General features: G+C 38.3%; 1 protein-coding gene across 2 annotated transcripts in view; it reads left to right on the top strand.

The window, feature by feature from the left end:
- Ppp2r2a (protein phosphatase 2 regulatory subunit Balpha) overlaps positions 1–13777 on the top strand; it is a 59740-nt gene that overhangs the window by 32219 nt on the left and 13744 nt on the right. The window contains exon 3 of one of the 2 annotated variants that reach the window (XM_038309922.2): positions 2214–2311. In XM_038309922.2, the coding sequence (XP_038165850.1) occupies positions 2214–2311 (98 nt within the window). Of the gene's footprint in view, positions 1–2213; positions 2312–13777 lie in introns of those variants that run through there. The other variant, XM_038309923.2, reaches the window with a different exon arrangement.

Consider the following 13777-nt stretch of genomic DNA (forward strand, 5'->3'; position numbering starts at 1 on the left):
GCAACCACTGCTGGTGTCAGTCTCACATCTGCATACCACCCTCAAAAAAGTGATTATTCCATTTGCAAAGGGCAAACCTGGATGATGAGTTTAGAAAGGAGTTACTGTGTTCATAGAATTATAAACTCCTCAGTTTGAGTTGGTATACAAACTGATGATGCCTTTTTTCTTTCTTTTTTTTTTAAGAGATCAAATCTCAGTTCCCACTCCTTCCCCTCTTCCTTTTACCTCCTCCCACCCAATGATGTCTTTCTTTTTTTTTTTTTTTTTTTTTTTTTTTGGTTTTTCGAGACAGGGTTTCCCTGTAGTTTCTAGAGCCTGTCCTGGAGCTAGCTCTTGTAGACCAGGCTGGCCTCGAACTCAGAGATCCGCCTGCCTCTGCCTTCCGAGTGCTGGGATTAAAGGCGTGCGCCACCACCGCCCGGCCCAATGATGTCTTTTAAAGACTTCTTTGGTTGCATAATTTGAAAATCACTGTCTAAAATTTTCTGTGTGTTAAGTTAATGAATGTTTTGGGGACTTACCTTTAACCATATTAGAATGCTCTAAGATTAGTAAGACAAGACAGTCTTTGTTATAAAGTGACATTTTTATTATCCTTAGATTTCTTCCCTTTAGAAAGAGTATTATGGTCTTTGCGATGTCTTATTTATGAGAACATAACTCAATGTTCTGTGCTGGACCATACATCACATTTAATATAATGATTTTTACAGTGCTGTCATTGTTTTTGTTTTTATAAAACATGGAATGGTTAGTTTAAAAATCTTAAAGGTATTCCTCATGTTGGTAGCTTTCATGATATAATTCTTTGTCATAATGTTGTGTATTTTAATAAACATTTATTTTCTTTGTATCCAGGAGTATATTCTGATATTTGAGAATACCATTTGGATTTATGTCTTTTAGAATTCTATCTGAAATTAATTTTGCATTGAAAATGTTCCCTCCCCCATATGTATCTTAGATTTTTGTTGGTTCTTTGTTTTTGAGACATGTAGGCCACATTAGCCTCTTTCTGCCTTAATTTTGGAGGCTTTGGATTTGTATAAACAAGCCTAGCAGCAGAGATAGGCACTTGCCTAGCATACTTGAGTCTTGAAAGTGTGATCCATAATAACCCCTCCAACATAACAGTAGCAAAAATGGGGTGCTGGAGAGATGGCTCAGTGGTTAAGAGCATTGACTACTCTTTTAGAGATCCTGAGTTCAATTTCCAGCAACCACATCGTAGTTTACAACCCTCTGTAATGAGATCTGGTGCCCTCTTCTGGCCTGCAGGCATACATGCAGGCAGAACATTGTATATATAATAAAAGAAAAAGATGGTGGTGCTCACCTTTAATTCCAGAACTTTTAATTCCAGCACTTGTTTGGGAGGCAGAGTCAGGTGGGTCTCTGTGAGTTCAAGGCCAGTCTGGTCTACAGAGCAAGTTTCAGAACACTCAAGGCTATACTGAGAAACCCTGTCTCAGAAAAAAAAAAAGTTCTCATGTTCATCAAAAGCATATAAATAAGCCGTGTGTGATAACACATATCTGTAACTCCAGCATTCAAGAGGCTCAGGGAATAGGATAGCAAGTTTGAGGTCAGCCTGAGCTACTTGTCTAGTCTTGACAAAACCAACAAACAATATTTTATCACAAAATAATCATTGTTCAATGGTGTCAACCAAAAAGAAAAAAGTAAAAAAAAAAAAAAAAAAAAAAGAACCCACCACCACCAAAAAATAACAAAAAAAAAAAAAAACCCTCTCCAACTGGACTTTCAAGATGACTCTGTGAGTAGAGCACTTGTAGTGCAAGTCTGGAAACCTAAATCCAGTCCCTGGAACCGTTCCACAAAGAAGTTATCCTCTGACATCCACATGCACAACTTGGCATGTTCATTCCTTTACAAGTCACCAAACACATGGTGATAATAAACCCGACCAACAAAACACAATCCCACAAATAATTTCTTTGTATTCACAAATTAAGAGAAATAGTTACAAATCTGGCATTTATTAATGTGTTCTTGATTGGTGGAATGGTTTTGTGTTGGTTTATTTTGGGGATTCTTTTCTCCCCAATGGAAAGTGCTTACAAAAGAACCTCGGATCTCATTTTTTGGTGATACCAGGCTGATGCATAGATCTAGAGTGTTGTTAGGAACACCCTCAGAGAGTTGGGGGACAAAAACTGATGTCTTTTTGTTTTGTTTCAATTATACAGCAGATATAATTTCTACAGTAGAGTTTAATCATTCTGGAGAATTGCTAGCGACAGGAGATAAAGGTGGGAGAGTTGTCATCTTTCAACAAGAGCAGGAGGTAAGTGGTGAAAGTTCACTGTCCCCTTTTCGGTTGGATCTTGAGACTGGAGTTTGTGTTGTAGAAATTCCTCAGGGTAGTGACACTTTAAAACCCTGAGTAAATATTCTGTGTGCACATAACTCATGGTGTCTCTTAGCTTTTTTTTTTTTTAATTTTTGTGTGTGTGTATGCCTTTGTTGCTTTTATTTGAAAACCCACTTTAATTAAAAAACCTTTGGTTAGAGAACAGAAAGGTAGGAAATGGTTTATTAATCCAAGATTGAACTAGATTTGAAGGCTTTACCCTCAGTGATAAATTGGCCTTCTCTCGAGGGTTAGCTGTTCTGTGTAATTGAGAGTGAGGTTGGCTGGAAGACATTCAGCCAAATTATTACTCAGTTCATAGAAAAACTGGTACTGGGTCTTAAATGTCTGCATTGCACTTCCACATATGTGAATGTAATTAATGTATCATCACAGTGCTAGCTTTTAAAAGTTGGATACTATTTCCTTTTCTCTTTTATGAATGAAAATTTAAAACAGACTCTGTAGTACATTTCAGTTTTGTTTTTCTCACAACTTATGCACACTTGTAAATCTTCCTGACAGGGTTTCTCATAGTTTGTCATACTGGGTATTTCCAAGCTTGTCCCAGCCATTTTAGGTCAAGGTGTAACATTTAAGAAAATTGGCTTTGAAACATCTGTCCCTGTCTGTCTATAACATACTCAAAAGAATTTAATGTTGATAAATTACCGGATTTTACAAATAAATGTCTAAATCAAAACTCAGGGTAAGGTTTTAAAGGATTGTGAAATTCCTTAAATAAGCAAAGAATCTAGTAATAATACTACTACTTTGCACTTCTATAGCGCCTTTGACCTGAGGATCTCAAAGTGCTTTAGAAACACTAATGAATTAATCCTCACAACCACCCCCGTGAGGTAGGTAATTTAATTTTAAAAGAAATGATTAATAGTGTCTGAATAGAAGATGCACAAACACTAAATGTCTCCTTTTATTTATTTTTAAATTTAATCTTTTTTTTTCTTGGTTGGAAGAAAGTAGGAAAAATGAGACTCGAGCCTTTGCCTGACAAAGAGTGATCTTGGTGGGAAGGGAGGCTTAATCAATTTTCTGGTTTTGTTTTGAGGCCGAGTGTCAGATAGCTCTGAATGGCCTTAAAGTTATCCAAGGATGACTAAGAACTTCTGATGACCTTGCCTGCACTTCTGGGGTGCTGGGATTATGGGTCTATGCCACCATGCCCAGTTCTATTTGTGGTGGGGATTGAACCCAGGACTTTATGCTAGGCAAGCAGTGTGCCAACTGAGCCACACCCCCCAGCCCATTGTTATAGTTGCAAATAGCTAGAGATTTGACCATACTTATCTTTAAATACTTAGAGGTGTAATGGAACTTGCTTCTTTTATTTTTCACAAATAAAAACGACAAGTTAGAAATTGAATAGCCAGTGTCCAGTACTTCTGGCATATCTTCATTCCCCCTCCTTTGCCTTTTGTGGTAGATCCCTCAAAATGTGAGTGTTACTTTTATTACTTTAAGACTTTATAGTAGCCATTCTTTGCCCTTAAGAAACTATTATTCTTATTATCATCATCATTATTATTATTAATGAGATGGTATATCATACAGCTGAGGTCAAAGATGAATTTGGCAGAGAATTTGACCTTGGGTCTTCTGACTCTACTTTTCTAAGTTTCTAAGTCCTGGGATTATGGATGTGTGCCACTACAGCCAGTTTAAAGAGAAACTTCAAAGTCAATTATGATTATTGTATTTAATCTAGATTGCAAAGGGTAATGTATATAGGCTTTTCTGGGGTTTAGATTCCTTACTGAGGTCACTGTGTCACTGCTACTTTAAAATGGAAGTTGTCAGCTAAAAGCTAACTGGGAAATATTTTGCGTGAAGTCATTTCCACCTTTTGTAAGTGTTAAATTGTTATAGAAGTCAAATCAGATATAAAAAGGTGAGAATTTAGGACAAAGTGGGGCAAATGATTGCTTTTATGTGAGTTTGTTAGTTTTCAAAGTATTCTAAAATCTTTCTAAAAGCCCCAGTGATAGTGATACTTACAGGAAATTGTTTAAATAGTATAAGTATGTTAGGAAATGGCCCAGAAATCCATGTTAGAGAGTAGTTTCAGCCTGGTGAGACAGCTTAGTGAGTATAGGTCCTTCAGCCAAGCTTGTTGACTGGCAGCTTGATCCTCAGGACTCACATGACAGGAGGAGAAGACAGACACTGACAGGTTCCTCTAGGTTTTTTTTTATGTGGCACACCCACAATAGAAAGAAATGACTTTTTTTTTTCCCCCCCGAGACAGGGTTTCTCTTTGAGTTTTTGGAGCCTGTCCTAGTTAGCTCTTGTAGACCAGGCTGGGCTCCAACTCATGGAGATCCGCCTGCCTCTGCCTCCTGAGTGCTGAGATTAAAGGCGTGTGCTGCCACCGCCCAGCTGACTAATATTCTTTTAAGAAAAGAAATTTTCTAAAAATTCTGTGAAGATTCTAAAGTGCTTTTTGAAATTAAGTAGTTGTACAAATGAATAAGCAGAATTGCTAACTTTTTGGTAATGACCCCATGATAAGAAAATAATTTATTGGTTAATATGCATTTTCAGAATTACTTAGTATGAAATATGTTTTTAAATTATAGGTTACGTAATAGTGGTGATTTTCCATCTGAAACTTTATCTTGTTGGTATTAATCGAGATACTTCTGCTAATTAATTTTGCATACTTTAAGCTGTGTCTTATGGGATAAATTTGGGTCTCTGTGTTTATGAGTATGTGCAAGATCTGAGGGATTCATATAAAGTAAGATAATCTTTTCCTAATTTTTAAGTTAAATCCTCAAAAGTTCTATAACAAAGTCATATTGCTTATTTTAGTAGGGAAATTGAGGCACAAAAGTAAAGAGCTTTCCTTGAGGCAATCACAGCCATAGTGTGTTCAACCATGGTTCAACATAGGTGTATCCTGAAATAGATGACCCATCTTCCTAATCCGTTTTTACAAGTTTAAATAGGTTTTGACATCAAAGAAGATATCTGAAAGTTTCCTTTCTTGATGCTAACAGTATAGGTTTAGAAGACTGGACAGCTAGCTGCCTTTTGATTTGTAATGGGTTTGTTGTTTCCATGGATGCTCAGGTGAGGTGGTGAGCAGTTGGAGTAACTGGGTTCTTTGTTTTCTTTTGAGGCAGGGTCTTTTCTTAACTGACACTCTAGCTGACCTAGCTGTAGACCAGGCTGGCCTTGAAGTCAAAGAAATCCTTCTGCCTCTGCATCCCAAGTGCTGGGATTAAAGGTGTGCACCACTACACCTTATTGGATTCTTTCTTTTTAACCAATGTTTTTTGTTTATTTCTTGAGTTTCATTCTTGCATACATATTTTTGAACATTTCTACCTTGCACTCTTCCCTCAGGCTCCCTCTGACCCATCCTGTCTGTCTCCTCCTTTATCTTCCTTCCTTATTTTATAAGCCCAAAGTCCAGTTAGTGTGTGGGGCCATCCACTGAATTCTGTGCACCCTACCACTGGCTATATCCAGAAAGAAAACTGATTCCTCCCTCCCCCAGCATTCACCAGCTGCCAGTAGATCTTCAGCTAGAGGTAGAACGTAAGTGTCCTGTCTCATCTGTGCTGGAATGCTGACTGCTTGTTTAAATCTTGTGCAGGTAACCACCACTTCTGCTGTGAATTTACTTGGTACAGTGGTCTGATCATGTCCAGAAAACATTTCATGGCATTCTTCCCCAACTTCTGGCTCTTATGTTTTTTCCATCTTTTCTGGGATGTTTATTAAGGCGAGGATAGGTGTGTGGAGTTAATATATTTATGGCTGAAACTCACAGTCCTTTTAATCAGTTACTAATTGTAATAAGTTGTTCTTTTACTCTTTTCTCTTGGGACCCGCTATACAGCTCCCAAATAAATCACACACGGAGTCTTATTCTTACTTATCAATTCCTGGCCTTAGCTTAGCTTGTGTCTTGCCGACTTTTCTTAACTGAAATTATCCCGTGTACCTTTTGCTCTGGGCTTTTATCTTTGTTTCTGTATACCTTTCCTTTCTTCTTACTCCATGGCTGGCTGTGTAGCTGGATGATGGACCCTTGAATCCTCCTCCTCTCCCTTCTTCGTCTTTCAGATTTCTCTCTGCCTGCCAGCCCCACCTATCCTTTCCTGCCAAGGTATTGGCCATTCAGCTCTTTATTGGACTAATCTGGTGTTTTAAACAGGCAAAATAACACTGCTTCAGAGTTAAAACAAATGCCATATAAAAGAATGCAACATATCTTTGCATTATTAAACAAATGTTCCATAGCATAAACAAATGTAACACATTTTTAAATAATATTTCACAACAGCTAGTCTATATTATTCTGCGCTCTGCAAAAAGCTTCTCTGACCAAAGTTGAGAGTGTAACAAATTATGGGTGTAAGCACAAACATTTAGAAGGCTGTTTGACAGCATGAGCATTTAGCCAAACAGCACAGTAGAACCACCCCCGACCTCCCACCTTCAGCCTATAACCTTCCAAACTATGGGTCTCTGGCCAAGTTTACAGCACCAGGCATGAATCACCTCCTGTGGCACAGACCTTAAATTCAACTGCAGAGTAGTTGGTTACCTGTAAAACAGCCACGACATTGTGGTAAGTAGACATATCTTGTTTGTTAAGGTTGGTGGTATAGTATGCAAGGCCCAGTGCTGGTTAAGAACACTGATGTTGCCGGGCAGTGGTGGCTCATGCCTTTAATCCCAGCACTCGGGAGGCAGAGGCAGGCCTGGTCTACAAGAGCTAGTTCAGTCACCAAAACTACAGAGAAACCCTGTCTCGAAAAATCTCAAAAAAAAAAAAAAAAACCAAAAAACTAGCAAAACCCAAATATACTGTTATCTTTTATTCCCCAGCAGCCTGTGTAGCACCTCTCCTGTAAGGAAGCAGGGAAGTTTTTCTATCAGTTCCTATTCATTTCTGTGTCCTGCAATTAGTCGGTGGTGTTCTGGCAGTAGGATCTTTCCATCTAGTTATGGTGGATAACGAAGAGCAGTGACAGTTGCCTGTGTTTTGGGTGCTTCTGGGACCTCCCCAACTAATGACTTGTAGGGAGATAACCCAGCCCTTGAATTGAGATTTTCATTTCATAACATATTTTCTGGAAGCAGCATTGTCCATTTATGCATGGCACTATCCTTCAAACTCATTCTTGATTAAAATTACATTTTTAAATTAGCCCACAAAGTAGTTCTGGAACTTTTTCATACATCCTTGGTGTTAGCAATTGAGAGGGGTTGTTGCTTTCTTTCTGAGTACGCTTGTCCTTGCTTTGTATGTGTTAATTTAGTATCCTGCCACTTTGCACAAAGTGTTTATCAGATCTGAGAATTCTAGGGGAGATTTTCGAGTCTCTTAGATATAGAATCTTCGGCAAATGGAGATACTTTGACTTTTTCTGTCCTTTTATATTCTTTTTATTTGGTCCTCTTGTCTTTTTTCTACTTTTCTTTGGAGTTTCATTTATTTATTTATTTATTTATTTATTTATTTATTTATTTATTTATTTATTTATTTATGAGTGCTCTTGTCTGCAGGTATACCTGCACTGCACCAGATCCCAATACAGGTGGTAGTGAGCCACCATGTGGTTGCTGGGAATTGAACTCAGGACTTCTGGAAGAACAGCCAGTGCTCTTAACCACTGAGCCATCTCTCCAGCCCCTGTTTATAGGTGGTTTGTCTATGTATCATGTATATACGTGATGCCTGTGGAGCTTAGAAGAGGGCATTAGATCTTCTGGATATGAAGTTACAGAGCTGGGGACTGGATGTGGATCCTTTAGAAGAGGAGCCAGTGCTTTTAATCCCTGAGCCCCAGGTTCTCCTGTCATATTGCCCTAGGTAAGAATTCCATCTCTGTATTGAATAGGAGTGTCTTATTCCTGATTTTATTGTAAATACTTTTAAGGTTTTCCCCCATTTAATGTTGGTTATAGGTGTGTATTATATAGCCTGTATTATGTTGCGATAGATTCTTTCTATTCCAGTTATCTTCAGGACTTTTAGTTGAAGGGAAGTTGAAATTTGTCAAAAGCCCTTTCTGTATCTCTTTTGATGGCCTTATGATTTCTGTCCTTTAATCCAGTTAATAACATTTACTGATTTATATCATCAGGGTAGTTGGTCTGGGTTACAATTTTGGTGTCAAGGTGATACTAATATAATAAAAAGGTTAAAGTACCGTGCCTTCCTTTTTCTATTTTATGGAATAGTTAGAGAAGCAAAATTCTCCAGTGAATCCATCTGGCTGGCCCTGGGCATATGTTGTTTGGGAGACTTTTTTTTTAAGCACCTTGACACAAAATGGGTATCACTATGTAATCTGGCTATCTCTGCCTACTGAAAGGTATGTGCCAACAATCTGGACAGATATTATTCGTTCATTTATATATGTTTCTGGGTGTGTGTGTACATATGCTATATGCACTTGTGGAGGTCAAGGGACAACTTGAGAGTTCTCTCCTAGTCCCTTGTTGGGCTTTTCAATTACTGCTTCAGTCTCACTGCTCCTCGTAGATGTGTTTAAACTTGTTCATCTCATCTATTTGGTAGAACAGTCAGTCATCTAATAATTCTTCTACTTCTTTGAGACTTTTCTAAGTTATCGACTGTATGTTTTCTTAGGTAAGACTTAAAAGGTTTCTGAATTTCATTGGCATCACTGTAATGGATTCTTTTCATTTCTAAATTTATTAATTTGGGTCTTTTGGTTAGTTTGTCTAGGGGTGCATCTGCCTGTCTTTTAAAGAACTAGCTCTTTAGTTGATGGTGTTTTGTTTTCATTTCGCTGATTTATGCTCTGATCGTCACCATTTCTTTCCACCTGCTGACTTGTTCTTTTCCCAGCATTATTGAGCCATTTCTTTAACTTGTTAATGTAGGTGCCTAGATCTCTAAACTTAACCTAACCTCCTGAGACCGTCTTCGTCGTATCACAAATTTGGATATGTTAATGTTTTCATTTTTTTTGCCATGGGTATTGTGGTGTGGGGGTGTGGGTTCATGCGGGTCCGTGAAATGAAGACTCAGACTCTTGAGAATTAACTTAGCTTCTGCAGCTATAGGGGCTTAGTCTCTGTGAATGGAAGCACTTTCCCTAGCCCTTTGAAATTCTTATTTTTCCTTGTGTTTACACTTTAATTTCCATATCTCAAAACATAATGAAGCTTACAAAAATACAGTGCCAAGTGCAAATATCTGATTCATGAGGTAACACGGTTTTCCTGGTTCCCTCTAAACCAAGTTTTGCATTGGCTTTCTATCCAGACAAGATTCACAGAGGGCAACGAAAGGTATCTGTAACACAAATGATGGCTTAAGGCTTATCTTATATAAGGCTAACTCCGGATATGGCCTAGCGGGGTTTCATGGCTAGTGGAGATTGTTTGCCATCTCTCTGGTGCAAGGCTTGTGGGACATTATGCCCCATTTTTTATTTGACCCTAGAAATGCTTTTATTCTTGATTTTAGAGTGCTACTTAATTTTCATGAGTGATCAAATAGTGATCAAATTTTCATTGTGATCAAATAGAAAGCAATGAGTTGTTTTTGTTTTCCTGTGTTTGTTAAGACTTGCTTCCTGTCTGAAACAGAGAGGTGATCAGTTTTTAAGGAAAGTTCCATGGGCTCCTGAGAAACTATATCCTACAGTGTTTGTATGGACTGAATGTTCTGTAGATGTCTATTGAGTTCATTTGATCTGTGCTGTTTTTCTGTTTTCAGTTGGGGAAAGTGGGTCATTGAAGTAGTGACTGTTGTGCTAAGGTTAGTCTGTGGCTTCACGTCTGTAGTTTTAGGAAGTTGGGTGTGCAATTGTGTTTGGGCATATGTTTAGAATCACACTGTCCACTTGATGGCTTGTCTTCCAGTCAGTGTGAAGTGGCCTTTTATCTTTTCTTAGTAGCTGAGGTTTGAAGCCTGGCATTTTTGTTTGTTTTTCAAGACAGGATTTCTCTGTAAATTTGGAGCTTGTCCTGGAACTAGCTCTTGTAGACCAGGCTGGCCTCGAATTCAGATATCTGCCTTCCCCTGCCTCCCAAGTGCTGGTATTAAAGGCACATGCCACCACCACCTGGCTTGAAGCCCATTTTTATCAGCTTTAGTGACACCTGCTTGTGCTTGCTTGGAATACCTTTACCATTGTTTCATCTTAAGGTGATTTTTTGTGGTGAGTTTCATTTCTTGGGGTCAACAAATAGATGACACCTGTTTTTTTTGGGGGGGGGGGTTGGTTTTTCGAGACAGGGTTTCTCTGCAGCTTTAGAGCCTGTCCTGGAACTAGGTCTCGAACTCACAGAGATCTGCCTGCCTCTGCCTCCCGAGTGCTGGGATTAAAGGCGTGGGCCACCACTGCCCGGCTCTGATTTTTTTTTTTATTCAGTCATATTCTGTGGCTTTTGATGGGAGAATTGAGATCATTAATATTCAGAATCGTTATGAAAAGGCATGTATTTTGGTGTGTGTGTGTGTAGTGCTTTTTTCATCTTGTTTTAACTATTACTGTAGTGTTGCTTATTCTTCCTGTGTCCTTGTAGATGGGCTTGCTTTTTCTCTCCCTTTAGATATCTTCTGTAAAGCTGACCTTGTCATACATTGCTTTAGCCTGCCTTCTTCCCTCCCTCCTTCCTTTCCTCCTTCCCTTTTTTTCTTCTGTCTGTGTGTATGCCTGCACGCCAGAAGAGGGTGCCAGATCTCACAGATGGTTGTGAGCCACCATGTGGTTACCTGAACTAGAACTCAGGACCTCTAGAAGTGCTCATAACCCCTGAGCCATCTCTTCAGCCCAGCTTAGTTTATTTTAATTGTGGGAAAGATTTTTATTTTTCATTCTGTTATGACAGATTGTTTTGCTGGATGTAGTAGTCTGGGTTGGCATTTGTTACTTTTAGAACTGAGACCTGGCTTTGCAAGTGTCAGTTGCTGTTCTGCTGTTACTCTGATGGGCCTGCCTCCATATGTTTATGTTTTCGTTCTTGCTGCTGAGATTCTTCATTTTCTTTATTTGGTATTTGAATTATGGTTTGATGAGGGATTTTCTTTTCTGGTTGTCTGTCTGTTGTGAATGTCTCCTGTATTATCTCTTCATAACTGAAAAAATTTTCTCATCTTTTGAGAATATTTTCTGTGCCTTTTAAAACAAGATTCTTCTCTAAGTATAGCTGTATGCAGTATATAGCCACTGGTTATATGGCCATTTTCAGTTAAGTTTATTAAAGAATAGATAAGTTCCCTGTCGTCATGGCGGTGAAATAAAGTGAAAATAACACATGATAGCTAGGGCTGTGGTAATGAGGCTGCTAATATTCCCAAGGCCTCTTCCTGAGATTCTCATCACTGTGTTCTCCTGCTCCAGTGGGGATGTGGTCTTAGAAATGCTCGAGTATGTAAGATGTAGAAATGAATGGGCTTGGATTTTTCAGCGGTGTAGATGTTCATGCAAATAAACAATAAATCCATTTTTAAAAGCTAGAAAATGAATGAATGAATGTACTAGCAAGACATTAATCCCGTCCAAGAGTTGAAATGCAAACCTGTAATCCACCACATGGAAGGCTGGTGTGGGAGAATTTCAGGTTTGAGGCTCTCCTGGTTTATATTAGCAAAACTGGAGTGAATGAAGAAGTGAGTGAATGAATTTTCCTTTGATTTTAGTAGCCATATTGTAGGTGCTTAGTGTGAGGCCAGTGGTTAACGTGTGGCAGGTAGAAAACAGAGTTGTTCTAGAATTATGGTATACTTGCTTATTTTTGTCTCTGCAATATGTCTTATGACTCGTGATAGGGACTGAGTTGCCAGTAGACCTGATGCTACACAGCAAGGCTGCTATGGTCAGAGTCCAAGCCTGCCTCCTGGCATATGTGCCTTGTTTGCATCTATTCTTGTCCTTGTGCAGTGTGCCGCCTCCTTCCTTATGCCGCTCTGAGTCTTGTTAGGACAGGGTCTTCTCTGTGGACCTGTGTGATTCTTGAACAGTCTGTAGAATAGTATTTTGGTTCTGTTTCTGAGAATTTTGGTTTCATAGGTTTGCATTTTTTTTTAATGCAGTTTGTAGTTTCTCCTTATTCTGTACATTGTGTACTTGAAGTGTATCCTTCCAACACTCCAGATTCTGCTAACTATCCCCTTTAAGATTTAGATAGTACTATATACCATTGTTTCTTGTTTAAATATGATATAAAAACTAAAACAATATTCACTACTGTAATTATAGTCTCGTTTATTATTTCATATGATGCTGGTTGGATAAATTTAGGTGGAAGTTTGTCAGCATTCTTTCTAACATGATATTTGAATATACAGAGTAAATGATTTACCTTATGGAATTTGGCATATGAGTATGACAGTGGGGCAAACACTAAAATTGACTTTTACATCAACATACCCCCAGAGCTGGGTATGTTAGTGGTATGCTCTGCATTCTTAACATAGGTCAACCCACTCACTAATAATTGATGTGTGCAAGAATAACTGACTAAGTAGTCCTGGTTACTCTACTAGAGAAAACAAACCAAAGCGTGGACTTTGAAGATAGTCTTAATAATTTTCTTCTGATATGGATGGGGAACAGGTTATAGCTCCAGACATTTCAGTTGATAACTTGGTTTTCATTAAAACGATTGTCTGTTTGTAAAATTATATTTTTAATTAAACTGTTTTCTTACGTTTCCAATAGTTCTTTTTTGAATAAGATTTTTTTTAAAAAGTGGTTTTCATGAAAGTGTTTCTAATTGTGTGGTTATAATTTTCACTTTTGCTGGACTGCTGGTGTTAACTGAAGCCCTTCTCAAGTAGTGTTCATATTAATCCCTTCAGTTGATATGTCAGCAGACTAACACTAAGTGAACTATAAGCGTCAGGGTGTAGGGATCCTGTGATGAGATCAGGAGAGTAGGCTGTGTAGCAGAGGTTCAGGCAGGCATTGCCAGGGCACTGATACAGACAGACACGATTGGTAGCAGAGTTGTCCCTAACAGTGTTCTTAGGTTAGGCACATTGTGGATTTATGAGAGCATCTTTTTTTTAAGGGGTTTTCAGCACTGAAATACAGAAAGGAGGCTTCAGAAAAGACAAAACCAATTATCACATTAGATAACAGACAAAATGTGCTTCAGCCAACTGTTTCTGAGCACTGTCTCCCTAATTTTTACATTTTACATGGAATCCATTATTGTGGGTATTCATATTTCTTAATAGTATAACTGGGCTATTTAGTAGATTTAGTAGACAAGTTAATCGAACCAGTCTGTATTTATTTGGTTCACTCTTTGCCTATTGAATGAACTTATGAAGTGTTTATTTTTATTCTTTGTAAAGCCTTTTTACTTCTTAAAGGACTTTAAATACAGAAAGTGGTGTGATAACGTATAAGATAGAGCTGCCTAGTAAGCTAA

This window comes from Arvicola amphibius, chromosome 13, assembly GCF_903992535.2.
Source record: "Arvicola amphibius chromosome 13, mArvAmp1.2, whole genome shotgun sequence".
Taxonomy (NCBI): Eukaryota; Metazoa; Chordata; class Mammalia; order Rodentia; family Cricetidae; genus Arvicola; species Arvicola amphibius.